The sequence below is a fragment of the Lynx rufus genome, unplaced genomic scaffold (genome assembly GCF_022079265.1).
Source record: "Lynx rufus isolate CCGP_SWC_20201006 ecotype Redwood Valley unplaced genomic scaffold, mLynRuf1.p SCAF_9, whole genome shotgun sequence".
NCBI classification, from domain to species: Eukaryota; Metazoa; Chordata; class Mammalia; order Carnivora; family Felidae; genus Lynx; species Lynx rufus.
Genome location: NW_025814897.1, coordinates 65,883,608 through 65,911,101, shown reverse-complemented (window position 1 = coordinate 65,911,101; position 27,494 = coordinate 65,883,608). Strand labels below are relative to the sequence as shown.

Here is a 27,494-nt window from a genome sequence, read left to right as displayed (position 1 = left end):
GGATATACAAGGAGCATGGGAACTCCCTAGATGTGGTCTCCCCCAGCCACCTGGCCCCCTTCAGACAGGGCTGACTGGTCTGGGAGAGGTGAACAGGTTTTATGCAACAGGTTCTTGGCTCCTTCTTTCCAGCCTTCCTCCCTCTCAGCCCCCTCCCCTAGCCCCCCTCCCATATAGGTCCTGCCCTTCCCCAGAGACCCACTGCCACCTCTCCCAGGACCTGGCATCAGTTAAGCACCCTCACAGCTCACAAGCGTGCTTTGCATGAGAACTCAGGCTGTGCTCATTTATGCCTGACTCTGCATGGACTGTAAACTCTTTGAAGATACACCCATACTTTGTTCACTGTGTATTTTGCTCAGTGTCGTGAGTCACAGGTCCCACCCAAGCTGGCTATTTAGGGAATTAAGTGTTGATTAGCCCCAGATTAGTAGGAAAGCAGTACTTCATTTGGGCATACACATTTATTTCACCAACTGTGAAAACTTTTATGTGACCGTTGATGAAAACACAATTTTTTTTTTTCATTTTCTCCACCCTCCCCCGACCCCACAGTTCAATGTTCACCTGGACATTTCTACAACACCACCACTCACCGATGTATTCGTTGCCCAGCAGGAACATATCAACCTGAATTTGGAAAAAATAATTGTGTTTCTTGCCCAGGAAATACTACCACTGACTTTGATGGCTCCACAAACATAACTCAATGTAAAGGTAGGTCTCTCTAAGGCTTTCACAGTCTTGACCAAGAGGGAGGTGCCTGGGTCCACCTGGGACTGGGGGGGTTGGTGCAGGGGTCCCAGGTGCCTTGAGAACCATGAGGACACGGTTAACCCAGCTCACACACTGCAGGTCAGCACCGAAGGAGAGCCAGGCTTGGCTCCCAGGTACTTACTTGTGTTGATCCTGGCTACTTCTCTGGGCACATTGACAGGCTATGCTCGCTGAAATTTCCTCCCACAAGCAGAGTTTCAGTTCAGCAAACATTGTTTGAGGACCTGTCAAATGCGAGGCCCTCCCAGCAGAATAAGTCCCTTGCCCTGCAGGCAGCACAGGCTGTAGGATTGAAGAGGAAAGAGCAATTAACTCTGCCTAGAGAGATGAGGGAAGGCTTCTGGAAGGCATGAGAAGGTTTTTTTTTTTTTTTTTTTTTTTTTATTTATTTTATTTATTTTTTTTTTATATGAAGTTTATTGACAAATTGGTTTCCATACAACACCCAGTGCTCATCCCAAAAGGTGCCCTCCTCAATACCCATCACCCACCCTCCCCTCCCTCCCACCCCCCATCAACCCTCAGTTTGTTCTCAGTTTTTAACAGTCTCTTATGCTTTGGCTCTCTCCCACTCTAACGTCCTTTTTTTTTTTCTTTTTTTTTCCTTCCCCTCCCCCATGGGTTCCTGTTAAGTTTCTCAGGATCCACATAAGAGTGAAACCATATGGTATCTGTCTTTTTCTGTATGGCTTATTTCACTTAGCATCACACTCTCCAGTTCCATCCACGTTGCTACAAAAGGCCATATTTCATTTTTTCTCATTGCCACGTAGTATTCCATTGTGTATATAAACCACAATTTCTTTATCCATTCATCAGTTGATGGACATTTAGGCTCTTTCCATAATTTGGCTATTGTTGAGAGTGCTGCTATGAACATTGGGGTACAAGTGCCCCTATGCATCAGTACTCCTGTATCCCTTGGGTAGATTCCTAGCAGTGCTATTGCTGGGTCATAGGGTAGGTCTATTTTTAATTTTCTGAGGAACCTCCACACTGCTTTCCAGAGCGGCTGCACCAATTTGCATTCCCACCAACAGTGCAAGAGGGTTCCCGTTTCTCCACATCCTCTCCAGCATCTATAGTCTCCTGATTTGTTCATTTTGGCCACTCTGACTGGCGTGAGGTGATACCTGAGTGTGGTTTTGATTTGTATTTCCCTGATAAGGAGCGACGCTGAACATCTTTTCATGTGCCTGTTGGCCATCTGGATGTCTTCTTTAGAGAAGTGTCTATTCATGTTTTCTGCCCATTTCTTCACTGGGTTATTTGTTTTTCGGGTGTGGAGTTTGGTGAGCTCTTTATAGATTTTGGATACTAGCCCTTTGTCCGATATGTCATTTGCAAATATCTTTTCCCATTCCGTTGGTTGCCTTTTAGTTTTGTTGGTTGTTTCCTTTGCTGTGCAGAAGCTTTTTATCTTCATAAGGTCCCAGTAATTCACTTTTGCTTTTAATTCCCTTGCCTTTGGGGATGTGTCGAGTAAGAGATTGCTACGGCTGAGGTCAGAGAGGTCTTTTCCTGCTTTCTCCTCTAAGGTTCTGATGGTTTCCTGTCTCACATTTAGGTCCTTTATCCATTTTGAGTTTATTTTTGTAAATGGTGTGAGAAAGTGGTCTAGTTTCAACCTTCTGCATGTTGCTGTCCAGTTCTCCCAGCACCATTTGTTAAAGAGGCTGTCTTTTTTCCATTGGATGTTCTTTCCTGCTTTGTCAAAGATGAGTTGGCCATATGTTTGTGGGTCTAGTTCTGGGGTTTCTATTCTATTCCATTGGTCTGTGTGTCTGTTTTTGTGCCAATACCATGCTGTCTTGATGATGACAGCTTTGTAGTAGAGGCTGAAGTCTGGGATTGTGATGCCTCCTGCTTTGGTCTTCTTCTTCAAAATTCCTTTGGCTATTCGGGGCCTTTTGTGGTTCCATATGAATTTTAGGATTGCTTGTTCTAGTTTCGAGAAGAATGCTGGTGCAATTTTGATTGGGATTGCATTGAATGTGTAGATAGCTTTGGGTAGTATTGACATTTTGACAATATTTATTTTTCCAATCCATGAGCAGGGAATGTCTTTCCATTTCTTTAAATCTTCTTCAATTACCTTCATAAGCTTTCTATAGTTTTCAGCATACAGATCCTTTACATCTTTGGTTAGATTTATTCCTAGGTATTTTATGCTTCTTGGTGCAATTGTGAATGGGATCAGTTTCTTTATTTGTCTTTCTGTTGCTTCATTGTTAGTGTATAAGAATGCAACGGATTTCTGTACATTGATTTTGTATCCTGCAACTTTGCTGAATTCATGTATCAGTTCTAGCAGACTTTTGGTGGAGTCTATCGGATTTTCCATGTATAATATCATGTCATCTGCAAAAAGCGAAAGCTTGACTTCATCTTTGCCAATTTTGATGCCTTTGATTTCCTTTTGTTGTCTGATTGCTGATGCTAGCACTTCCAGCACTATGTTAAACAACAACGGTGAGAGTGGGCATCCCTGTCGTGTTCCTGATCTCAGGGAAAAAGCTCTCAGTTTTTCCCCGTTGAGGATGATGTTAGCTGTGGGCTTTTCATAAATGGCTTTTATGATCTTTAAGTATGTTCCTTCTATCCCGACTTTCTCAAGGGTTTTTATTAAGAAAGGGTGCTGGATTTTGTCAAAGGCCTTTTCTGCATCGATTGACAGGATCATATGGTTCTTCTCTTTTTTTTTGTTAATGTGATGTATCACGTTGATTGATTTGCGAATGTTGAACCAGCCCTGCATCCCAGGAATGAATCCCACTTGATCATGGTGAATAATTCTTTTTATATGCTGTTGAATTCGATTTGCTAGTATCTTATTGAGAATTTTGGCATCCATATTCATCAGGGATATTGGCCTGTAGTTCTCTTTTTTTACTGGGTCTCTGTCTGGTTTAGGAATCAAAGTAATACTGGCTTCATAGAATGAGTCTGGAAGTTTTCCTTCCCTTTCTATTTCTTGGAATAGCTTGAGAAGGATAGGTATTATCTCTGCTTTAAACGTCTGGTAGAACTCCCCTGGGAAGCCATCTGGTCCTGGACTCTTATTTGTTGGGAGATTTTTGATAACCGATTCAATTTCTTCGCTGGTTATGGGTCTGTTCAAGCTTTCTATTTCCTCCTGATTGAGTTTTGGAAGAGTGTGGGTGTTCAGGAATTTGTCCATTTCTTCCAGGTTGTCCAATTTGTTGGCATATAATTTTTCATAGTATTCCCTGATAATTGTTTGTATCTCTGAGGGATTGGTTGTAATAATTCCATTTTCATTCATGATTTTATCTATTTGGGTCATCTCCCTTTTCTTTTTGAGAAGCCTGGCTAGAGGTTTGTCAATTTTGTTTATTTTTTCAAAAAACCAACTCTTGGTTTCGTTGATCTGCTCTACAGTTTTTTTAGATTCTATATTGTTTATTTCTGCTCTGATCTTTATTATTTCTCTTCTTCTGCTGGGTTTAGGCTGCCTTTGCTGTTCTGCTTCTATTTCCTTTAGGTGTGCTGTTAGATTTTGTATTTGGGATTTTTCTTGTTTCTTGAGATAGGCCTGGATTGCAATGTATTTTCCTCTCAGGACTGCCTTTGCTGCGTCCCAAAGCGTTTGGATTGTTGTATTTTCATTTTCGTTTGTTTCCATATATTTTTTGATTTCTTCTCTAATTGCCTGGTTGACCCACTCATTCGTTAGTAGGGTGTTCTTTAACCTCCATGCTTTGGGAGGTTTTCCAGACTTTTTCCTGTGGTTGATTTCAAGCTTCATAGCATTGTGGTCTGAAAGTATGCATGGTATAATTTCAATTCTTGTAAACTTATGAAGGGCTGTTTTGTGACCCAGTATATGATCTATCTTGGAGAATGTTCCATGTGCACTCGAGAAGAAAGTATATTCTGTTGCTTTGGGATGCAGAGTTCTAAATATATCTGTCAAGTCCATCTGATCCAGTGTCTCATTCAGGGCCCTTGTTTCTTTATTGACCGTGTGTCTAGATGATCTATCCATTTCTGTAAGTGGAGTGTTAAAGTCCCCAGCAATGACCACATTCTTATCAATAAGGTTGCTTCTGTTTATGAGTAATTGTTTTATATATTTGGGGGCTCCGGTATTCGGCGCATAGACATTTATAATTGTTAGCTCTTCCTGATGGATAGACCCTGTAACTATTATATAATGTCCTTCTTCATCTCTCGTTACAGCCTTTAATTTAAAGTCTAGTTTGTCTGATATAAGTATGGCTACTCCAGCTTTCTTCTGGCTTCCAGTAGCATGATAAATAGTTCTCCATCCCCTCACTCTGAATCTAAAGGTGTCCTCAGGTCTAAAATGAGTCTCTTGTAGACAGCAAATAGATGGGTCTTGTTTTTTTATCCATTCTGATACCCTGTGTCTTTTGGTTGGCGCATTTAATCCATTTACATTCAGTGTTATTATAGAAAGATACGGGTTTAGAGTCATTGTGAAGTCTGTATGTTTTATGCTTGTAGTGATGTCTCTGGTACTTTGTCTCACAGGGTCCCCCTTAGGATCTCTTGTAGGGCTGGTTTAGTGGTGACAAATTCCTTCAGTTTTTGTTTGTTTGGGAAGACCTTTATCTCTCCTTCTATTCTAAATGACAGACTTGCTGGATAAAGGATTCTCGGCTGCATATTTTTGCTGTCTAGCACCCTGAAAATCTCGTGCCAATTCTTTCTGGCCTGCCAAGTTTCAAAAGAGAGATCAGTCACGAGTCTTATAGGTCTCCCTTTATATGTGAGGGCACGTTTACCCCTTGCTGCTTTCAGAATTTTCTCTTTATCCTTGTATTTTGCCAGTTTCACTATGATATGTCGTGCAGAAGATCGATTCAAGTTACGTCTGAAGGGAGTTCTCTGTGCCTCTTGGATTTCAATGCCTTTTTCCTTCCCCAGTTCAGGGAAGTTCTCAGCTATTATTTCTTCAAGTACCCCTTCAGCACCTTTCCCTCTCTCTTCCTCCTCTGGGATACCAATTATGCGTAGATTATTTCTTTTTAGTGTATCACTTAGTTCTCTAATTTTCCCCTCATACTCCTGGATTTTTTTATCTCTCTTTTTCTCAGCTTCCTCTTTTTCCATAACTTTATCTTCTAGTTCACCTATTCTCTCCTCTGCCTCTTCCATCCGAGCCATGGTGGTTTGCATTTTGTTTTCCATTTCCTTTAAAGCGTTTTTCAGCTCCTCGTGACTGTTCATTAGTCCCCTGATGTCTGTAGCAAGAGATTCTCTGCTGTCCTGTATGCTGTTTTCCAGCCCAGCGATTAATTTTATGACTATTATTCTAAATTCACTTTCTGTTATATTATTTAAATCCTTTTTGATCAGCTCATTAGCTGTTGTTATTTCCTGGAGATTCTTCTGAGGGGAATTCTTCCGCTTGGTCATTTTGGATAGGCCCTGGTGTGGTGAGGGCCTGCAGGGCACTTCCCCTGTGCTGTGGTGTATAACTGGAGTTGGTGGGCGGGGCCGCAGTCCGACCTGATGTCTGCCCCCAGCCCACCGCTGGGGCCACAGTCAGACTGGTGTGTGCCTTCTCTTCCCCTCTCCTAGGGGCGGGATTCACTGTGGGGTGGCGTGGCCCGTCTGGGCTACTTGCACACTGCCAGGCTTGTGATGCTGGGGATCTGGCGTATTAGCTGGGGTGGGAAGGCAAGGTGCACGGCGGCAGGGGGGGCAGGCTTAGCTCGCTTCTCCTTAGGTGATCCACTTCAGGAGGGGCCCTGTGGCAGCCGGAAGGAGTCAGATCGCTGCCGGAGGTTTGGCTCCGCAGAAGCACAGAGTTGGGTGTTCGCGCCGAGCGAGCAAGTTCCCTGGCAGGAACCGGTTCCCTTTGGGATTTTGGCTGGGGGATGGGCGGGGGAGATGGCGCTGGCGAGCGCCTTTGTTCCCCTCCAAACTGAGCTCTGTCGTCCGGGGGCTCCGCAGCTCACCCTCCCTTTGTCCTCCAGCCTTCCCGCTTTCCGAGCAGAGCTGTTAACTTATGACCTCCCAGACGCTAAGTCGCGCTTGCTGTCGGAACACAGTCCGTCAGGCCCCTCCGCTTTTGCAAGCCGGACTCGGGGGCTCTGCTTGGCCGGCGAGCCGCCCCTCCGCCCCGGCTCCCTCCCGCCAGTCCGTGGAGCGCGCACCGCCTCGCCACCCTTCCTACCCTCTTCCGTGGGCCTCTCGTCTGCACTTGGGTCCGGTGACTCTGTTCTGCTAATCCTCTGGCGGTTTTCTGGGTTATTTAGGCAGGTGTAGGTGGAATCTAAGTGATCAGCAGGACGCGCGGTGAGCCCAGCGTCCTCCTACGCCGCCATCTTCCCAGAATCGAGAAGGTTTTGATGGAGAGGGTGGGGGGAGAGCAGGAGAAAGAGCTTTATACCGGAGACCACAGCTGGAAGGAAACACACACTCAGAAAAATGAAAGGCTTTTTGAGAGACCCCCTGGACCTGGATCATGGAATGTCTGAGTGGAATCTGAGGCAGAGCAGGAAGGGAAGCCTTGAATGCCACACAAAGGAATTTTATTTGTGTCCTGTAGGAATGGGGAGCAGATCATTCAAGGACTTGTTGTATATTTAGCTGGTTGGTTGGTTTTTAACCATTATGTAAAATTCTCCAGTAAAGGTCAGAAGTGAATCTCAGCTGACTCATTGTCATTAACACAGTGGTGTAGGGGAGCAAGGAGGCCTTCCCATACTGGAGGAGTTTGGGATTGAAGTTCACAGTGTTAGAAAATTCTTCCCTGTACCCAGATGAAATCTGTTTCCTTGTCTCCTATCCCCAACCCTTCATTGGCCCTTAGGAGCCACATGGCATGGATCTTCAGGCTGTCCTTCAGACTTGAAGCTGAGTCCTTCTCAACTCCATGGCTCTCCCCACTCCACCCCCTTCCAAGAAGAAATTTTTTCTAGTGGGAATAATAATTCACAGTTACAGGGCACCTGGGTGGCTCAGTTGGTTGAGTGTCCGACTTTGGCTCAGGTCATGATCTCATGGTTCATGGATCCAAGTCCCACATCGGGCTCTCTGCCTACAGCATGGAACCTGCTTTAGGATATTCTGTCTCCTTCTCTCTCTGCCCCTCCCCCACTCACACTTTCTCTCTCAAAAATAAATAAACATTAGAAAAAATAATTGCCAGTTACAATTAGAGAGGAAAAAAATAGTCCCTTCAACATCCTCTCCTGCACAGGTGCACCTGACAGTTTTATACAATAAGCCCCTTGAGGGCAAGGACTGTGTCTTTCTCATTTCTGAACTCCCAGAGCTTTTGCTAACATTCATTGGATGAATGGAGATTCAATGGCTGAGGGGTGTGTGTGTGTGTGTGTGTGTATGTGTGTGCGCTCACGAGTGCTCCTGATCTTTGCTCCCGGAGGTGAGTATCCAGCAAGCCCCATATTGACTGAGACCTAATTGGAATTTTCTTCTGCACCAAAAGTAAAATGTGGTCTTGACCAGAAGGAAAAGAGAAAGAATATGGCTATCATACATTCATCAAGGTCTCTAGGAAAGGGTCACATATCCTCTAGTTAGCAGTCAGCTCTGTTCTCCCTATTTTTAAAGACCTAGAAATTCTATGTCATGGGTTCCCCTGGCACCTAGACTTTGTAAGCAAAATATTGAAAACTAAATTCATCCTTTGTTTCATGAATGCCTTCCTCTGATCTTGAGCACCTTCAAGTTAAAGAGAAAATGGTAACTCAGAGGGAAACTCAGTGGGGTGAGCTCTGTGTGGGGAGTTAGTGTAGTTAGGCTCCCACGGGCGACCGTAGGCATTACAGGACACATTAATTCCTGGGATGGTGCCATTCCCCAATGGCAAGAGGATGCAGTGGTTCTCCTCAGTTGAGCTGCTGGTGGCCATGACAGAATGATGAAAATGCTGTGCCTTCATAACTCATGGCATTTCCTCTTTCAGACAGAAGATGTGGAGGGGAGCTGGGAGATTTCACCGGATACATTGAATCCCCAAACTACCCAGGCAATTACCCAGCCAACACAGAGTGTACATGGACCATCAACCCGCCGCCCAAGCGCCGAATCTTGATTGTGGTCCCTGAGATCTTCCTGCCCATAGAAGATGACTGTGGAGACTACCTGGTGATGCGGAAAACCTGTGCGTCCCCTCTCTCCCCTCCCCTCTAAGGCTAGCGTGGAAGCCTGCTGACATGCTCCCCAGCTTTAAATGTGAGCAGCAAGGCTAGAGTGTCACCTCTGTATTAGAACAGAGATGGGACATGAGTTTATAGTGTTTGCCAAGAAACAAAATTTAGACAAACCCAACTTGAGGCCTCTTGCTGAATCCCAGAGGTAGTGATTCTGCAGGTCAGTCTCCCCTCCGGGCTCGCCGGGGACCCTCTTCCACAACATCACACAGAGCCAATGAAGCTCATGGAAGCCAGGCCCCAGACCGTTGTCTCACTGTGGGAAGCCACTCGTGGCTTTGGGACTGACCGAGGCTAAAGTCATAGTCCAGCCAGGAGGGACCCTCCTCCTATCCTGACGCATGACCCAGTGCCCATTAAGGGACACTGCCAGCAACACAACTTCAAGGCAGTGTAGTGAGTGAGCTCAGCAGCCAGACTGCCTAGACCTGAACGCAGCTTCACCTTTTGTTAGTTCCGTGATCTTGGACATACATTCTGATTCTTTCTGCAATTCCTTTTTCTCATCTGCTAAAATGGGGATGATAATAGTTGCTACCTCATAGGGTTATCATGAGGAATAAATGACTTCATGTACATAAAGCACTTAGAATAATAATGACACATGGAGCCATTGTGTTTGCCACTCTTATTAGTGGTTACAGTGTCTGAAGTCAGGTGTGGGTTTGAATCCTGAGCTATCCACATACTGGCTCTGTGACCCTGGGCAAATGCTTAAACTCTGTAAATGAGTTAACAGTGGCACTGACTTCCTATGGCTTTCAGAGGATTAAGTGAGATAAAGTCCATAAAGTGCATAGTGCACCACCTAGTCTTTGGGAGCACGTGGGGATTGGGGGTGGTTATTGCTGGATGACAGCAGGTAGCTCTGGAATTAGACGGCCTCTCCTTAGCCCCTGCAGTGAGCACCGCAGCCTGGGCTGCTGCTGTTTGCCTAGCCATGGGCATTGCAGTTAGCCTTCCCTGGGGGCTTGTAATCACCAGTGGAGTCCACTCAATTCCCAGGACTTTGGCTCCTATGAGCTGAGCCCAAAGAGCTCTGGAGCATAACTTGTTTTATGGTGTTTTCCTTTGAAACAATGAGTGTTCATTGTCTGCTGCTCAGGATGAGTCCTGAACCTTGCCCTCTCTAACTTCCCTTGGCAGCTTCATCGAATTCTGTGACAACATACGAAACCTGTCAGACCTATGAACGCCCCATCGCCTTCACCTCCAGGTCAAAGAAGCTGTGGATTCAGTTTAAGTCCAATGAAGGGAACAGTGCCAGAGGGTTCCAGGTCCCGTATGTGACATATGACGGTAAGCGCTGTGAAGCTTGGGCTGCTTCACAGAAGCAAGGAGCTTCTCTGCTTTCGGGAGAACCAACTTCTGGGCCAGCTGGTAGATTGCTGACAAGCACACGTGCTCAGAAAGGCAGGTGGAATAAGGAGAAAGGACACTGCTGACTCACATGTGTCAAATTTTAAACAAGCATTGGGGACACTTACTACAGGGATGAAAAGATGTTTTAGAAAATAAGTAAAAGTGAGCATGGCTTGGTGGGGAAGCACATGGGCCAGCCTCGACCTAATCTCTTCAGTGACTTTGTGTATGTTACTTACCATCTCTAAGTCTCATGTTCTTAATGTGTAAATGACGATAATCATTAGATCTAACATGGCAGTTAAATGCGATAATCCACAAAGGACTTGGTGCAGTGCCAGGCACATAGTAAATGCTCAGTAAATACTAGCTAATTATGACTGTGACTTTCATTACATGGAATCCTGAGGAGCAGGGGAGAAAGACCCAAGTTCTGGTCCTGTCTCTGCTACGAATTTGCTGTGTAATTTTGGGCAAATCAGATGACTTCTCTGGTTTCATTTGCTTCTTGTTAGGTGAAGGGGTGCCCCGTGTGAGCCCTGGGGGCCTACCTGGGTCTGGGACTTGGTTGATAAACATTTACTTAAAATACAAAATGCACTGGAAAGAATACAGCAAAATCTCAAGAGATTTGGGCCTTGAAAGAACATATGAGTTGTGTGTGTGTGTGTGTGTGTGTGTGCGTGTGTGTGTGTGTTTTGTTTTGTTTTGTTTTGTTTTGTGTTTTTTTTAATAATGGGAAGAACATTAGTTAGAGAGAATGATCTAGGCCAAAGGATAGAGTACCTGGCATGTATGGGGACTGATTAATGGCCTGATTTGGTCAGTCGGTAGGGTGCATGGGGCTTAGCAGTGAGAGATAAGATTAGAAGCGTGTGGAGTTGGGTGGTGAAGGGCCTGGAGTGCTAAACTCAGAAGGGTGGACCTAATCTTACAGGGAGCCATGAGCCATTGAAGGTTTTTACACAAGTGCTGACAGTAGATGTTTTGGACAGATAGTATTCTATGGATTTTATAAAAGCATTTCACATTTATAACATGTTCCAAATCCAGGATTATCAACTCTGTGCCTGAAACCATGCCAAATCCCTCCTGATAAGGGCTCTTAGGATCAGAGCCCTAGGTGGACACAAACGCCTCCCATGTGGCTCTGCTGAGAGAGACAGAACACCTCATCTACCTGAAAGCAAACAACCAACAGCCCCCCTGCCCCCAATCTGGAATCAGTGAAAGAACCAAAAAAGACACGGAGACTCCAGAATAAACATCACTAAAGCTCACATCTTTTTGCTTGGCTGTTCTCAACTCTACCTTTGTGATACATGAAAACACCTTTTTTTTTTTTTTCATTTTCTCAAATAAAGAGTTGTAGCTTGAACCAGGGAAATTACACATAAAGCTGCTGAGGCCCATGAGAGTGTGTCTTACACATGTCACAGCAGATACTAGTTGAAAATTGCTGTTAGTAATATAGAAGCCTTTTAGGTCTTTACTCAGAGCTTATTTCATCTTTTTTTTTTTTGAACATATATTTCAGACAAGCTTGATACCTGGTTTCCAAGCCCGGAAGAATAGAAATCACATTTAGAAGGGGCAAGTGAGGCTGCTACAGAGTGGCTTACTGACCACTGGAGGATGGGGAGAACTGTAGTCCCGGCTAACTTGCGCTGAGTACGTGTACTGAGTACCAGGCATGTGCTGAGTGCCTTTGACACCGCACAGCCCTCATAATTGCCATAGACACGATTCTTTCCTGATTCTACGGACAAGACCACTCAGGCTTAGAGAGTAACTTAGACTAACTGGCCTGAGGTCAGGAGGACAAAGTGGCAGAGATCTTTGGGACTCCAGGGCCTGAGTTCTTACCTATGACTCTTGACTGCTTTTCTCATGACAGTTGTAGCAAGGGATAAAACACGATAGTTCTTGATAGTGGAGGGAATGTTTTTAAAAGACAGCAGTCTGGGGTGCCTGGGTGGCTCAGGTAATGATCTCATGGTTCATGAGTTCGGGCCCTGCATCAGGCTCTGTGCTGACAGCGCAGAGCCTGCTTCGGATCCTCTGTCTCCCTCTCTCTCTGCCTTCCCCAGCTTGTATGCTCTCTCTCTCAAAATAAATAAGTAAACACTTAAAAAAGACATCAGTCTGGGAGCATTTGGTGTGGTGGCAAACAGTGCTTCAGTTCTCTCTTACACTAGGACATGGCACAGCAACTGGTCCTCCTAGTGGTGAACACCCATCATCAAGAGGAGCTAGTTCTCTGAGGAAGAGACTCTGCAACAAAGGAATTCAAGATAAACATGTACTCTTACTCATATTTGATATTCACTAAAGTAGAAGAATAAGAAGGAAGATACCACATGAATAGAGCACCAGTGAGGTTGAACCTATATTAAATTAGTAATCATGAGAACCATACGATAGTTAATAATAAATGTTCATTAATCACCACTTGACTAGGAGAAACTTTTTCAAGCACTCTTTCCACATAGTTCCAGTGATGTTCTTATGATTTGTTTGGTTTTGTTTGTACATGATATGCATACAAAGAGCCATTCTTTTCAGCCTGGAATTTGGAAAAGATTGTGTTTTGCATGTGCTTGGTTTGAATTATGACTAGGAAGTAGGCTAGACTTTGAAAGGTGGGGATTCAGATTTGGAGACAGCTTACGTTGTGTGCACTGCATTTACTATGTACATCAGCACCAAAAATTAACTAATAAGAAAATGAACATAGCTTTCTTCCCTCTTTAACCAATGAAATTCTCCCCATCCCCTCCAAAAAAAAAAAAAAAAAGAGGAAAAAAGGAAAGAAGAGTCTTGCTTGGTACTAAGAAGCTTGATTGTTTTACATAATACAAGGGCAGAGAGAAAAAAGGGAGGACAGAAGGGAGAAAAGTAGAGAAGAGAAAAGCCCTGAGGCTGGTGGACTCACCAGAGAGCAAGTATAGACGGAAGAGATGAGAACCAAGCTCTGAGCCCTGCGACCCTCCCATAGTAAGAGGTCAGGGAGAGGAGGAAGAATAGCAAAGGAACTTCAGGCAAAGTGACCAGTGAGGTAGGAGGAAAACCTGAAAGCATGGTATCCCGGAAGCTGAGTGAAGAAGTGGATCGAGGAGGAGGGGTGACTAGAGACTGAGTGTTGACAATTCTTTTGAGTAGTTTTGCAATAAAGAGGGCAGAAATGTAGGATGGAAGCTGAGGGAGAAATGAGGTCAAGGGGGGGACTTTTTTGGGATTGCAGACATAATAACATGTTTACATGCTGATGGGGAAGACCCAATAGAGAGAGAAAATGTCATCAGGTAGGAAAGAAAGGGCAGAAGTACTGGAACAATGCCCTTGACTTGGTGAGAGAAGATGGAGCCAGTGGAAAAAGTGGAGGAAGGGTGTTGACTGGATGCACAGAGGGTTCATCCAAGGGAAGATGGAACAGAAGAGGTGGGTGCAGAGACTGGTAGGTGAGAGGATGTGGGAGTCTGTGGAAGTTCTCTTCTGATCACCTTCTCAGTATCACAGCGGTCACTGTTCTGATAGCAGCTGCAGAAGAGGCATTTCTCAGAACCTTATTTAAAAATGAAAGAAAGAGTGAGTTTGGAAATAACTAAATCCCATGAATGTCAATCATGTCCTTTATTCCAACAGAGGACTACCAGGAGCTCATTGAAGATATAGTTCGAGATGGCAGGCTCTATGCATCTGAGAACCATCAGGAAATACTTAAGGTGAGTACATAGTGAAGGTGGATGCTGCAGTCACTCATGGAGCTCCCAGGTACCACTGGAGGAAGGTTTTCCTTTTGCTCCATGTTGCCACCTTTCAGACACCAAGCCTGCTCTGGGCTGAGGTCAGTTTTATATCTTCACCAGACTTAATTAAAAAAAATATTCAGATGGCTTTCTTCAGTGTTGTCAAGTGAAACTGTATTTTTTTTTTTTTAATTTGGAAATGTGTGGAGGAACAGTGGGAAACTTGCTTACTCTAAATCCAGGCCAGTGGCAAATCATGGTTCCATGTTCACTCTCCAAATAACTGAATATCATTGACTCCTTGTTTATCCTTCAAGCCTAAAGTCCACCAAATTTTAGATGCTTATAAGTACTTATCAGACACTTGCCATCTCACTAACCCTGTAAATATTCCCCAGATTCCAGTGTTGCATCTCATCTGGTTTAGAAAAAGAAAACCATTTTTTATTTATTATCCTTTCCTTTATAAAAGTAACCCATGTTTTTTGTAGATACTTTGGGAAAATAAATACTGGAAAAGAGATAAAAATCAGAGGAAACAATTTTTACTAAGTGTTTCTCAGCTCAGCAACCTACTGTCCAACAGTGGGACATTATAGTTCCATTGGCAAAGTGTTGGAATGTTTAAGTATTTTGGCCCAGTAACAAAACTTGTGTTCTTTTTAGGATAAGAAGCTGATCAAAGCTCTGTTTGATGTCCTGGCCCACCCCCAGAACTATTTCAAGTACACAGCCCAGGAATCCCGAGAGATGTTCCCAAGATCTTTCATCCGATTGCTACGTTCCAAAGTGTCCAGGTTCTTGAGGCCTTACAAATGAGCCGGGCCACGTGCCACTCAGTGCCATGATCTGCCTGTGGGCTGCTGGGATGCAGCCATCTGCCTATGCAGCCAACATAGTCGGATATCGCTGCCTCCAGTAGCAGTGACTCATTAGAGTTCAATTTTTATAGATAATACAGATATTTTGGTAAATTGAACTTGGTTTTTCTTTCCCAGCATTGTGGACATGGGCTATGAATGGCAGTGAGTCCCACCATCTTTCACTGCGGTGGGTGGATGTCTTGGGGACATCAAGGGCTGGCTGAGCTGGACGTTAGTCAGCTCAGGTGAGACTCACCTGTCCTTTCTGGTTCTTACTCCTCCTCAAGGGGGCCGTGGTGGAAAGGAGTCCACAGAAGGGGCTGCCTTACCTGAAACTTCAGCTTCCTCCTTCCCAGTCCTCCCCAAGGGAGCCCTCTGCACCTATGCTGTGACCAGGCAGAGCAGGAAAGAAGGAAAGGAGGGTGGGAGAGCCCTTCAGGCATCATGCACCCACCTGAGACCCAGGAGGATTCTGTTTCCCCATAGCCTTCTCCAGCCTGTGTGACCAGAGTTTGATCCCAGGACCCTGAGTTCTGAGCAGTGATCATTTAAGAATACTTAAAGCAGAAAGAATTAGAAATAAAAAGATAAAAACTAAGCACTTCCACAGATGTAATAATGTGGATCTATGGACGATGGCCTTCCTAGTTGCCAGCTTCCACTCTGCAGTGAATGCACAGTGCTGGTTTTAGCACCTTCAGCTGTGCCTTCAGATGTTCTGCTGGGCCCTGCATCAGGGCCTGGAGAGTTCAGGCCAGATGTGATCTCCTTGGTGGATGAGAATCACCCACTGTTATGAAAAGGAGATTTCACAGATCCTGAGTCACTACTGCCAAGGGTGCTACTTCTCAGTGGGCTTGCCTCCACAGGTGTCTGAGGGCCACATGGGCCACTGTGCAGCCAGACGGTTATGTTTGCCTTCCTTGCCCACTCTTCAAGGTCAGGCACTACCGCAGCTCTGAGGACGTGAGCGGCACCACTAAGGGTGGGCTCGTTCTCTTAGTCACCACACCACCGCCAGGAGCAGCTGCACAAATCCCCGTCTCCAGGTACTGCAGAATCACATTTGGTTGGCACAGTGGGGACTCACAATCATTTTCTTCCGCAGAATCTTGAATTCTCAACATTACTTAATTTGTAAAAATTTAAATCCATAGGCAAAAATCTCATTACAGTGAAGAAAAAAAGAATCCTATCAAACAAGCTGCCATTTCCCTAATGAATGGGCTGAACTACACACACCTATAGTGTTTTGTTACTTCAGTAACAAACTAACTCTGTACACCAAAGTACTAAAAAATGGTTAGCAAATATTTTTAAAGAAAACAGAGCCTATTGGGAAGCTCTCTTTTCACCTCAGTTGTTGTTTTTTTAACCTACTTACAACATTGATTAAAAAAAAAAAACCCTAATCCAAATTTTCTTCTTTATTTGCATGGGTCCTAAATACCCATTTCCAAATTGCTTTTCAAAAATGTGAATATTTTCATTTTTTACAATCATCATCAAAATAAGCACTTGGAGTTTGTCATACAAGGACTTTGTCTACATTTCTGAGTCTCATCATAAGATGAAAATTCAAATGTAATATAACCTGAGTCAGTGACCCGATCCATGTGGAGGAGGGGTGAGCTGAACTGTGCCATCCTGTCCTAAGCGCGTTAGTAACTCTATGTTCATGATTGTGTGATGCTGTATTGCTGAGGTCACAGGAAGGCTAGGGATGGAAATACACTGTGGGCTGAGACCCCACACGAGAGCTGTGCTCCTGGCACAAGCATGAGCAACTGAGGTCCTCCCTAAGCTTCCTCTCTATCCCCGTCAACCACCCTGCGAGATGTTGTGGTGGGCTGGCTGCCTGGGGCTACTGTTGCTACCTACTAAATCAATCAATATTTATTGAACCTCTGCTCTGTGCCAGGTACTGTTCTAGGCCTTAGGGATGCCCAGTCACAAGGCAGACAGGGTCCTTGCCCTCATGGGACTTACATTTTAGAGGGAGGAGATAGTCAATGACTAAACAAATCACCACAAAAAAGTATCAGCTAGCATTAAATGTTATGTTGTAAGTTAATGTGACACATGACTGTGTCACTACTTTAGAATTATGGATTATGGATGTCCTTTCTGGGGAAATGACACTTCAAACTGAAAATAGCCAGAAGGAACCAGTCTTAGGACAGGAACAGTCAGGGCAAAGAGTACTCCAGAGAGAGGGAAACCAAGTGCAAAGGCTGGCAGGCAGAAGCCAGCGTGTGTGGGGGTCACAGTCCAGTGAGGAAGCAAATGGGATGAAGTGAGGCCAGGGGACTGGACAGGAGCCAGAGCACATCAAGCTTTGGAATCCAGAATGAGGGGTTCGGGTTTAATTCTGAATATGTTGTGAAGCTTTTAGAGGGGTTTAAGCAGAGGAGTGGGATGACCTGATTTATGTTTGTAAAAGATCGTTCTGGTTACTATATGAATAGATTTCAGAAAAAGGCATGGAGGCAGAGAGCCATTAACAAACTATTGCAACCAACCAGGCAGTCATCCAGGTAGGAGATGAGTTTGTCTGGGTTAAGGTTGTAGAAGTGGAGATGTGAGAATAGTTTCTGGGCATGTTTTGGGGCAGAGTCAAGAATTCGCATGAGGATTGGATGGAGAGGAAGGGAAAGGCAGCAACCGAAGAGGCCTCCTACTTGCCTGAGCAACTGGTAGCTGGAGGAGACCACAGGAAGAGAGAGTCTGGGACATGTGACCATTTTAAAACATGTCCACAACTTCTTTGATGCTTCTTCCATGGAAAGTTGGTGGTCTTTTGACCCTCCCCTTAACTTGGAGCTCTGTGACTGCTTCCCCAGTTTAGTGTGGCAGAAATAACATTTTACCAGTTCCCGGGCCCAGGACTTCAGACACTGGCAATTTCCACTTCTTTTGCTCACACCGAGAACTCAGTCACCACAGCCTGTGGAGCAGCCATGCAGAGAGGAACCGCGGCCCCCGACCCATAGCCCAGCTGAGCTCCCAGGTGACAGCAAGTAAAACTATGTGAGTGAGCCATGTGGGAGTGAATTCTCCAGCCCCATGTCCAGCCGCCCTGGCTAGTACTTCACAGAGCAGTTCCCATCAAGCCATACCAAAATTGCAGACTCATGAGCAAAATCAATGGTTATTGTTTTTTTCCGTCACTAGGTTTTGGGGTGATTTCTTATGCAATAATAAGATACTGGAAAAGGAGAGCTCAGTTTGGGGCATTTCAAGTATAAGGTACCTGTTTAGGAATCCACACTCAAGAGTTCAGGTAGGCAATTGATTCTGTGAAGCCCCAGGAGAGGTCAGTGCTGGAATATGAATTTTAACATCACAGAATTTTAACATCATCATGAGACATGAGGTAGCGGTCACCTGGGAAAAGTATGTACATAAAGACCAGGGAGCTCTGAATTCTGGGATTCCCTGTGTGGGCACAGGACCAAGACTTGGAGGAACTGCTTGTTAAGTAAACAGGAAGAGGTCAGAGCTGTTTCCCCTGCCCTCCAAGAGAGCTCTTTCTGTGGGAGGACACTGAGTGGAAGTGAAATCTGTACAAGACCTTCCTTCCAGCTGTGGATATTGTTCTTGAACCATTTACTTAAGTGCTGCATTTGTGGATTTAGCAACGTTTCCCTTGAGTTTCCAGTGCTAATAAAAGAGTGTTTGCCTTTTCACACTACCAGATGATTATCTTCACTGTGGAAAATTGCTTCCTCTGAATCATTCTCTGAGCTGTTAAATGTGTTGTCTGTAGGCATTCACTGGATTTAGGCTTGCAGGTGATTTTAAAATTGTCATGTGGTAATCTGGGATTGTGGCTGCACAGCACAAAGCAAGGACTCACTTGCCCTCAGGCAGATCTTTGTGGGGAGAGCATCAGGGCTGTTGCTGCAGGCTGCTTTAGTGGGTGGGCCCGTGTGCTGGGGAAGTGCACCCACACCAAGCCCAGCCTCTATCCTCTCTTCAGTCCAGAAGGGATGCCTCCTCCTAGGGCTGTCAGCATCTCTGCTTCCTTTCACACAGCAGGGTGAGTCCTGAGAGCCTTACCCAAGCCTATATCACTCTTAGCCAGTATTTGGGAGGCAAATGGATTAGATGAGGAGTAAAGCAGTTTCCTCACCAAGTTCAGGGAGGTTTGTTATCTATGGCCTCCTTGCTTGGCAAGCCATCCTCAGAATCCAGGCCCTACGTGTGGCCACTAGGGGCCCATCCATAGGAAGTGAGAAGCCTTGGTGAGGCTTCCTTTCTGTGGCATCTTCTACTCCAGGGGACTGTGAACCCAGCTTGGGTTTCCTGAGTATGTGTGGTTCCCTGCTTCCTTCTCCCTTCAGGTAGTCCTGATTGGCTTGCAGGAGACCATCCTCAAGGATCTGATGGCCCAGCAAGGCTGTTCCTGTGATAGACAGTCACAAAGACCTAACTACTCAGTGGGGATCACTTTCCAGAGAACACAGTAGGATCAAAATAGAATTATAGATTTAGAAAGTGAAACCACTCTAATTCTCAGGGAGGCTGCTTTAAAAGCTGAATAAAAGGTCACAAATTCACCTACTGCAAATAATGATAGTAACTTAGCATTATTTGGTTTTCAGAGTATCTCATTAGGGGAATGCTACTACAGACATGAGTTACTAATAATTATTTGTTATGTGTTCACTCATTTATTCATTTATCCAACATATTTCTTGCACACTTACTAAGCACTAAGTACTGTAGGAGCTGGTGTGCTGTAGTGAGCAAAATAAAGTCATTGCTTTTGTGTTTATATTCTAATGGAGAGAGACAGAAAATAAATAAATATAAATAGCAAAGTCAAGTGTGGTAACTGTTTAAAGGAAATAAAGAAGGGTAAAATGGTAGAAGATGAATAGGTGGTGAGAGGGAGTTGCTATTTTAGATAGGGTGAGCTCATCGTTGGAGTCATGAATCCAAGCCTCTCCCAGGGCACTCGCTCCTGAAGTCTACCATGGCAGTGCTGGCCCTGGCAAGTTCCCCTACGCACCCAGCAAGCACTTGACATTTCATCTCATGCCAGGCTGACCAGAGCTCCAAGTTGTGAACAAGCCATTTTGTAATTTCTAGAGCAGGCACCACCTAGTGGTTGTAAAATGGAATAGATCAGTGTCTCATTCACTCCCCTGCTTTGGAGTTTAAATGGCCACAATTCAAGGCAAAATGTTACCAGTGAGATGTTGTGAACCAGGGCTGTGACTGATTGCATGTTGTTTAATACAGCCCTCAGAATGTATCTGTTTAGATCTTTTCCTTATCTCTGCCTGGCCTAATGACTAATGACCAGGTGGGAAGTCATTGAGTTGGGTCTTTTCAAACTGTCAACAGTGCTCTGAATCATGCCCAAACACACACACACACACACACACACACACACACACACACACCTCATTCATTCATTCATTCATTGTTAATGGTCTAGGCACCATGCTAGGTTGGATATATACTGCTGAGACAGGAGGGAAAAGGAGTTGAAAGAATGAGGGGGGAGAATCCCCATATTGTAATCTTGTGAAATCTTTTAGCACATGTAGTTCCAGGAGCTACCATACCCCTGACCTTGGACTGTCCTCTGATCCTATAGTCTACACTAGGACTGAAGGATAACTTTGAAGCACAGTTTGGAGTTTTCTGTCTTTTCCCTACACAGTGCAAAAAGCAGAAATACAAACCTACCTCAAATGGGCTTTGGTGCTGGCTTTGCCTTATTTTTTTTTTAAATTAAAAAAGTGTTTATGAGAGAGAGAGAGAGAGAGAGAGAGAGGCAGAGCATGAGCAGGGGAGGGGCAGAGAGAGAAAGACACACAGAAGCAGAAGCAGGCTCCAGGCTCTGAGCTGTCAGCACAGAGCCCAATGTGGGGCTTGAACCCACGAACCAGGAGATCATGACCTGAGCGGAAGTCAGATACTAAACCAACTGAGCCACCCAGGTGCCCCTGGCTTTGCCTTATTATACACACTTTGTGATTAAAGAAAAATTAATAGCTGCTGAGCAGGAAATGAAACTAATGCCCCAGGGAGGACAGAGCCCAGCAATGTGTAACATCAAGACAGTGTGGCAGTTAAAGAGTGTGAGCTTGTGGTAAACCCTGGCCAGGTCTTCTGTGCTCAGCCCTCCGCAGCCTTGTGGGTAACTCACTGTGTGACCACAAACTGGTCATTTTCACACACTGCCAATGCAGCTGCATGTGCATGATATCTGTCCAACATATAAAACTGGATGATATAGCAGGATGGTAATGGCGACAAAGCAAGAATGTGTGTCCAGAATACCATTGTTAGATCCAGGTGACCTGGCTTGAGGAAGGGAGCTTTCAGCAGCCACAAAGGTACCCAAGCAGGAATTTTAGGTGATGTGGATGCAGGTATCAGAGGCCTGGTAAACCCTTACTGAGGACTTCCAGTAAGGAACTGGTGTGACTCAAGCAGCATCGGTCATCCAATATCCCCCCTCCCAGAATTCCCAATGTTCTCTTTATGAATGCATTCTCTCTGTTTATCTTAGTGAAAGGTTTCTCTAAGAGTGTTTCCTAATGCTCATTTTCTCCAGGACTCCTATTATGTCCTCTGCAGTACCTGGATTGGTATCCCAGCTCTGCCACTTAATAGGTGTGTGACCTTGCACAAGTCACTTTACCTCTCTGTGCCTCAGTTTCCTCATATGGTATGTACACTGACTGGATAGGGTTGTTGTGAGAATTAAATGAGTTCCTCATGGAAAACTCTTGGAATACTGCCTGGAATGTAGGAAGGGCTCAGTAAATGTTAACTATTATCATCACCATTATTTCCCACTTCTGAAGACTTGAGAAGTTAAATCCAAGATGCTTTTTTTTTTTTTTTTTAACATCTGCTGGGTTTATTTGAACATTCAGAAGACAAGGTAGGAAACAATAATAGGAAAGAGGATGGGGTGTAGCAATCAGAGCTCAGAGCACCTCCCAGAGCCAGGAGACACTTAACTTAGCTCAGTGAGTAGTCAGGGGTGCCAGGGCCCTGGAGCGCCAGCCATGTCAACACCATGGGAAAGAGGACTCAGGTGAGTCCACAAGCAAATCTCTGGCCAGCAGATGTGCCCACCTCAGGAGATGCGATGGCGGGAGGTGTCCGCCATTGGTCACCTACTGGAGGGTGTGCTGGGCCTTCCAACCACCCCATGGGTCAGCCTAAATCCCAAATCTATTTTTAAATGGGTTCACACTATGCTGGTTTCTCCCATCTCACTGAAACACAAGGTCCTTTAGTCACAGACTTTGTAGTGGGATGTGTTCTAGGAACAGAATTAGAGCTTGAAGCAGGAAAGAAAGGCCAGAATGCCTGACTTCGGTTCTCACACAAGACCTCTGAAAACCCTTATCTTCCTGAGCAGGGAAAGTGAAATGGACTTGTCCAATCTCCTCAGACTGCTCTCAGGTCAGGAATAGCACACCGCACAGAGGCCTGTCTGTCCTTCATCTTTCCTTACTTCCAGTCTTCATCCCCTGATGTGTGAGGACGTCTGTACATCTTGCTGAGTCCAGGACAACACATTCTCCAGAAATGTCTATCTCGAATTTGATGTTACCAACATGGCAAAGTCCAACTTCTAACTCCAGAGAGGCAGTAATCAGGGTTGTAGGCAAATCAAGCCTACAAAGAGACTCACTAGGCCAGGATGTGAACTCGGGGCCCAAAAGGAAAGAGTGAGGAATCTGTATGAGCCCTCACGATCAGCAGGACAAAGTCCCTGATGAGACATGAGGACACAGGCCTGGCCAACGTGGGTGTGACCACCACGCAACACGTGCCTGGGAGAGCACCGAACTCAAATGTGCTGATGGAGTATAGACAACCTGGAAAAGAGAGAATTTCATCTTTTAAAAAGTCATGAATGGGGGACAAAAAAAATCTAGTAATTATACAGAAGAGAAATCAGGCAATACCTTGATCAGATGTTCAGAATTATCATCTCCAGTAAAAGGCATAAGGACATCACATGGCTCCACATCCCCTGAAAGAACATACCATCACCTATACAGTACTCAGGCCAAGAATGCAAAGCCTCAATGTCAATACAAAGAAATTTCAGATACAAACAAAATGAAGAATACTCTATTTTTAAAAAGGGAGAGGAGTTGAAAAACAACTTGTACACCAATGAAATTTAAAACTTTTGCATTTTAAAAAATACCATCAAGAAAGTGAAAAGGCAACTCATAGAATGGGGAAAAATGTTTACAAATCATATATCTAACAAGGGTCTTGTAGCTAGAATATATAAAGAACTCTTATAGCTCAATCATAAAAAGGCAAATAACAAAAATGAGCAAAGGATCTGAACAGATATTTTTCTAAAGAAGATAAATAAATGGCCAATAAGCACATGAAAAGATGTTTGCCATCATCAGCCATTAGGGGAATGCAAATCAAAACCACAATGAGACACGATCTCACACCCACTAAGATAGCTACAATTAAAGGGTCAGATAATAACAAGTGTTGTTGAGGATGTGGAGACATTGGAATTCTCATACACTGCTGGTAGGGATGTAAAATAGTGTAGCCACTTTGGAAAAGTCTGTTCCTCAAAAGGTTATATCTCTATAAAATAATTTTTTTCTATAATATGGAAGACTGAATTCTTCAAAAATGTCAATGTCATAAAAGACAAAGCTTTGGAACTATTCCAGACGAAAGGAGGCTAAAGAAACACAGCAACCAAATACAATACCTGACCCTAACCTGGGTCCTATATTGGAGGAATATGTCACAAAGAACATTATTGGATCAATGGATAAAACTGGAATATGAACAGTAGGTTAGATAAAAATGTTATATCCATGTAAATTCAAGAAGTTTATATCTATACTGTGGTTACATAAGAGAGAAATCCCTATTCTTAGAAAATACACAATGAAATATTAGTGGTAAAGGGTGATGATATGGGTAACTCATACTCAAATGGTTCAGAAAAAAAAAGTGTGTTATGTGTATTGGGAAAAGCAAATGATACAGCAAATGGAGTAAAATGTTAATAATCTGGTTAAAGGATATAGAGCTGTTCTTTAGACTGTTTTCATTTTTGCAACTTTTTGTAAGTTTGAAATCATTTACAAATAACCACAAATGACTTTTCTCTATGGGCCGTGCAGAGCTGTGTGAAAATAGGTCAGAGTAAATGTTGTATGAGTGTGTGTGTGTGGTGTGTAGATGTCTGCACACCCAAGTGCCTATACATGTTCCATAGGGCGCTTTGTGTCTCCTATACTATTTGCCCCATTTGGCCTTGGACTTGCTCAGCAAGGGCCACTGGCCTCTCGCTGTCACACCCAAGGAATTTTTTTAGCTACTGTGGGGAAAGCAGTAGAGCCTCTGTGTGCCTGAGGCAGGCGGAGGTAACCAGAGTGAGCTGCCCTGCAGCTTTCTTGCCTTCGGCTGGGAGCAGGCAGGTCAGGCCTAGGCTGTATTCTGAGAGGCTTGCCATCTTCAGAGGTCTGTTTCCAGACTGAAGAGCTCTCTACTGGCCTCTGGAGGGCTGATCTTTCTCCAAGTTCTCTGCAGTCCTGGAGAGGGGAATGAGAGGGAAAGAGGACTCATATTTATTGAGGGCTCACTTTGTGCCAGGCCCTGTGCTTTACATGTTATTTTATTTAAACCACTCAGAGCCCTGCCAGATGGGTAAACTGAGGCTCAGAGAGTTGCAGTAATTTGGCCAAGGTTCCACAGTGAGCAGGAGGCAGAGCCAGATTTGGAGCCAAGCCTAGATTCCCCTCTTTCCCCCAGAAACTCTTGCTTCAGATACTGAGATTTTTCCCCCTTCCTTCTCTCCTCTTTGCTGTCTGATTTGAGGTCACAGCCTGTCCTTATCCCAGGAAATGAAACAAAATCATTGCTAACAGGAATGAATCCAAAAGACCTAGCCAACTTTGGAAAACACCAGCAGGGCTGCCATCAGCCCTGTTTCTATGAGGCTACGGTGATGCTGGGAATCACTCCGAAGGAAGAAGACAGAAATATCTCATCTTTGCTTTAACCTGCCAAAGGAGACATAATCTTTGGGGCTGTGTGCCAAGTCATGGCTTCTGTGTAGCCAGAGATCCTGGCACACATATGGTACCTGCAGTGGACAGGTGTTTGAAGAATCTTCCTGACAGAGGGAGTTGGGGTGGGGTGGAGGGCACCAGAGGAGAAAGCAGACTCTGCAGCTATAAGGATGGGGGTGGTGAACAAAGGGGTTCTGGGCAGTGGCCATTACTTCCAGGGGTGCCCAAGGGCAAAGTCAGAGCAAAATATGCATAGGTGGGAAAGAGGGGGATAAAAACTCTTTAGAAATCTCCACTTTCTCCTCTACTCTTCCATTTACTCTTCTGGTCTCCTGGCCCCAGCACTCTTTCTATACCCCATTCTCAAAGGTCTTCCTATTAGCTGAAGACTCAAAGGAGGGGTGCTGGGAGAACAGATTATAAACTGGGAGCTGCTGACAGTCACAAGACAGGGAGAGCCTACCTACGGTGGCATCACCTCAGTGCCTAGAGTGGTAATGTCATTTGAGCCCTTGGATCCAGCCATGCCTGAAGTCCCTGCACTTTTAAATAAGAGGACCCAAAGGTTTACACTTTTGTTTAAGAAATTTTCAGTAGGGCTTCTGTCACTTATAATAAGAACAACACAAATAAAATCCTGATTGAAACAGCATCAATTTGTCTAATACACTTTTCAAGGACTAATCCTCTACAATAGCCAAGGCAAGATGCAGGGAACTTTAGTACAGAACCATATGAATGGTAAATTCAGAATCCAGAGGCACCATGGACAGGAAGAGAGCTGGCCAGCCCCTGCCTCAGGAGGCCATGGCTCCAGAGAAGGTATAAGATGCGCAGGTCCAAATTGCATTGCCTGGAGCTTTATAGAAAGGCTTGGAGCAGGCATAGGTCAGGGCCCACTCTGAGACTTAGCAACCTATGGGTTTTCCTGAGCCTGTCTCAAGTGACAACTATGGTAGCTACCTTCTGCTGAGCCTTTACTCTGTGCCAAAATGTGTTATGTGTATTATTTTATTTAATCCTCACAGCAGTCCTGAGACAGAGATGTTACTGGCATTGCTTTCTAGATGAGGAACTAAAACAGTGGTGAAGTAACTTACTAGTCATATAGCTGGTAAGTGGCAGAGCAGGGATTCAAGCCTAGTTGTTTTTAAAATTTTTTGTAATGTTTATTTATTTTTGAGAGTGAGAGAGATAGAGCATGAGCAGGGGAGGGGCAAAGAGAGAGAGAGGGAGATACAGAATCCAAAACAGGCTCCAGGCTCCAAGCTGTCAGCACAGAGCCCAATGCGGGGCTTGAACCCACGAACTGTATACGATCATGACCTGAGCTAAAGTAGGACGCTCAACCGACTGAGCCACCCAGGTGCCCCTCAAGCCTAGTTGTTTTTAAGAATTACATTATACTTCTTCCAAGACGGGCCAATAGGGCAGGGAAGGTTGGCTATATGGAGAATTAATGATCTTTTCTGTCGGTAAAGCCCTCCAGAGTTCACAAAGATTAATTTTATATGCAATCTTACTGTACTCATCTTACAGATAAGGAAACTGAGGCTTAGAGGCAGGAAGTGACTTTCTCATAGTCATTTGGGAAAACTGGATAAACTTACCAGGGATGATACTCCTCAAACAGAGCAGCCAGGCTGCAGTTTGCAGAAACTCATAGTGTATGTGCAGGCTAGCCTCACTACACTGACCCATGCTTAAGTGAAGTGATGCTATCAGTCTGGCTGAGGATGATCTCTAAGAGATAAGGGGACCAATTGTGGTTTGGCCACAGATCCAATTGCAGAACACAAATCCCATTATAGCAAAGAGCTCTGCATTCATAAAAAGATCCCTAGCTCCAGCCAAAGTCCTGTTTAGTTTTCAGCAACACTTGATATGGACAAATTCCAGTTCAATCAGAGACATTCAGCTTCCTGGTGTTCCCAGAGGGGGAGCAGGGAATCTTGCTATAAAAGGAGCCCCTTAGTTCCACTGGGCCATCCTCAGCAAAAGGGCTGCAAGACTGAGTTAGTTGCCTAAGAAGTGGTAGCTGGAATCTGCCTGCCTGGCTTCCTCCCAGAGGAAAGTCGCTGTCCCAGCTTAAGCCCCAGGGGCCCTCACTGTTGGACCTGCCTTGATGCATTGCCCAGTCACAGGTACCTGTCCTAGAGAGACAAGGCAAGGCTGTCTTTCACTGTTCCCTGGGTGATTCATGCCTGGAGGAGTGACCAGGCAGGAATCCAGGCAACAGGACAGAAGGGGCCAGGGCAGCCACTGTTGTTCACTGCTGGAAGCATACCAAAGGACTGGAAGGTGAGCTGCAATCCCACCTCCTTTTTGCCCCTCCCTCCAAGAGATCCTGCCCTTGATGAATGGGGCTAGGGGGCAGGGGCTTTCTTGAAGCCAGGTGAGTAGCCTTCCGGACTTCTGGATTTCTTTTCCCACAAGCAGGCTGTGAGCTGTGAATCTAGGACAAGTGTTGAAGACAGGAATGGAAGGTAAGAAGCAGGTTCATGAGTTGAAACCCAGTCC

General features: G+C 44.9%; 1 protein-coding gene across 4 annotated transcripts in view; it reads left to right on the top strand.

Moving 5' to 3' along the window:
- Window positions 1–14,881, top strand: part of SCUBE2 (signal peptide, CUB domain and EGF like domain containing 2) — a 69,492-nt gene extending 54,611 nt beyond the window's left edge. For 3 of the 4 annotated variants that reach the window (XM_047071687.1, XM_047071688.1, XM_047071686.1), the window contains 5 exons: window positions 556–717; window positions 8,705–8,902; window positions 10,098–10,250; window positions 13,959–14,038; window positions 14,729–14,881. In XM_047071687.1, coding sequence (XP_046927643.1) covers window positions 556–717; window positions 8,705–8,902; window positions 10,098–10,250; window positions 13,959–14,038; window positions 14,729–14,881 — 746 coding nt within the window. The remainder of the gene's footprint in view (window positions 1–555; window positions 718–8,704; window positions 8,903–10,097; window positions 10,251–13,958; window positions 14,039–14,728) is intronic. The other variant, XM_047071689.1, reaches the window with a different exon arrangement.
- Window positions 14,882–27,494: the final 12,613 nt, after the last annotated feature.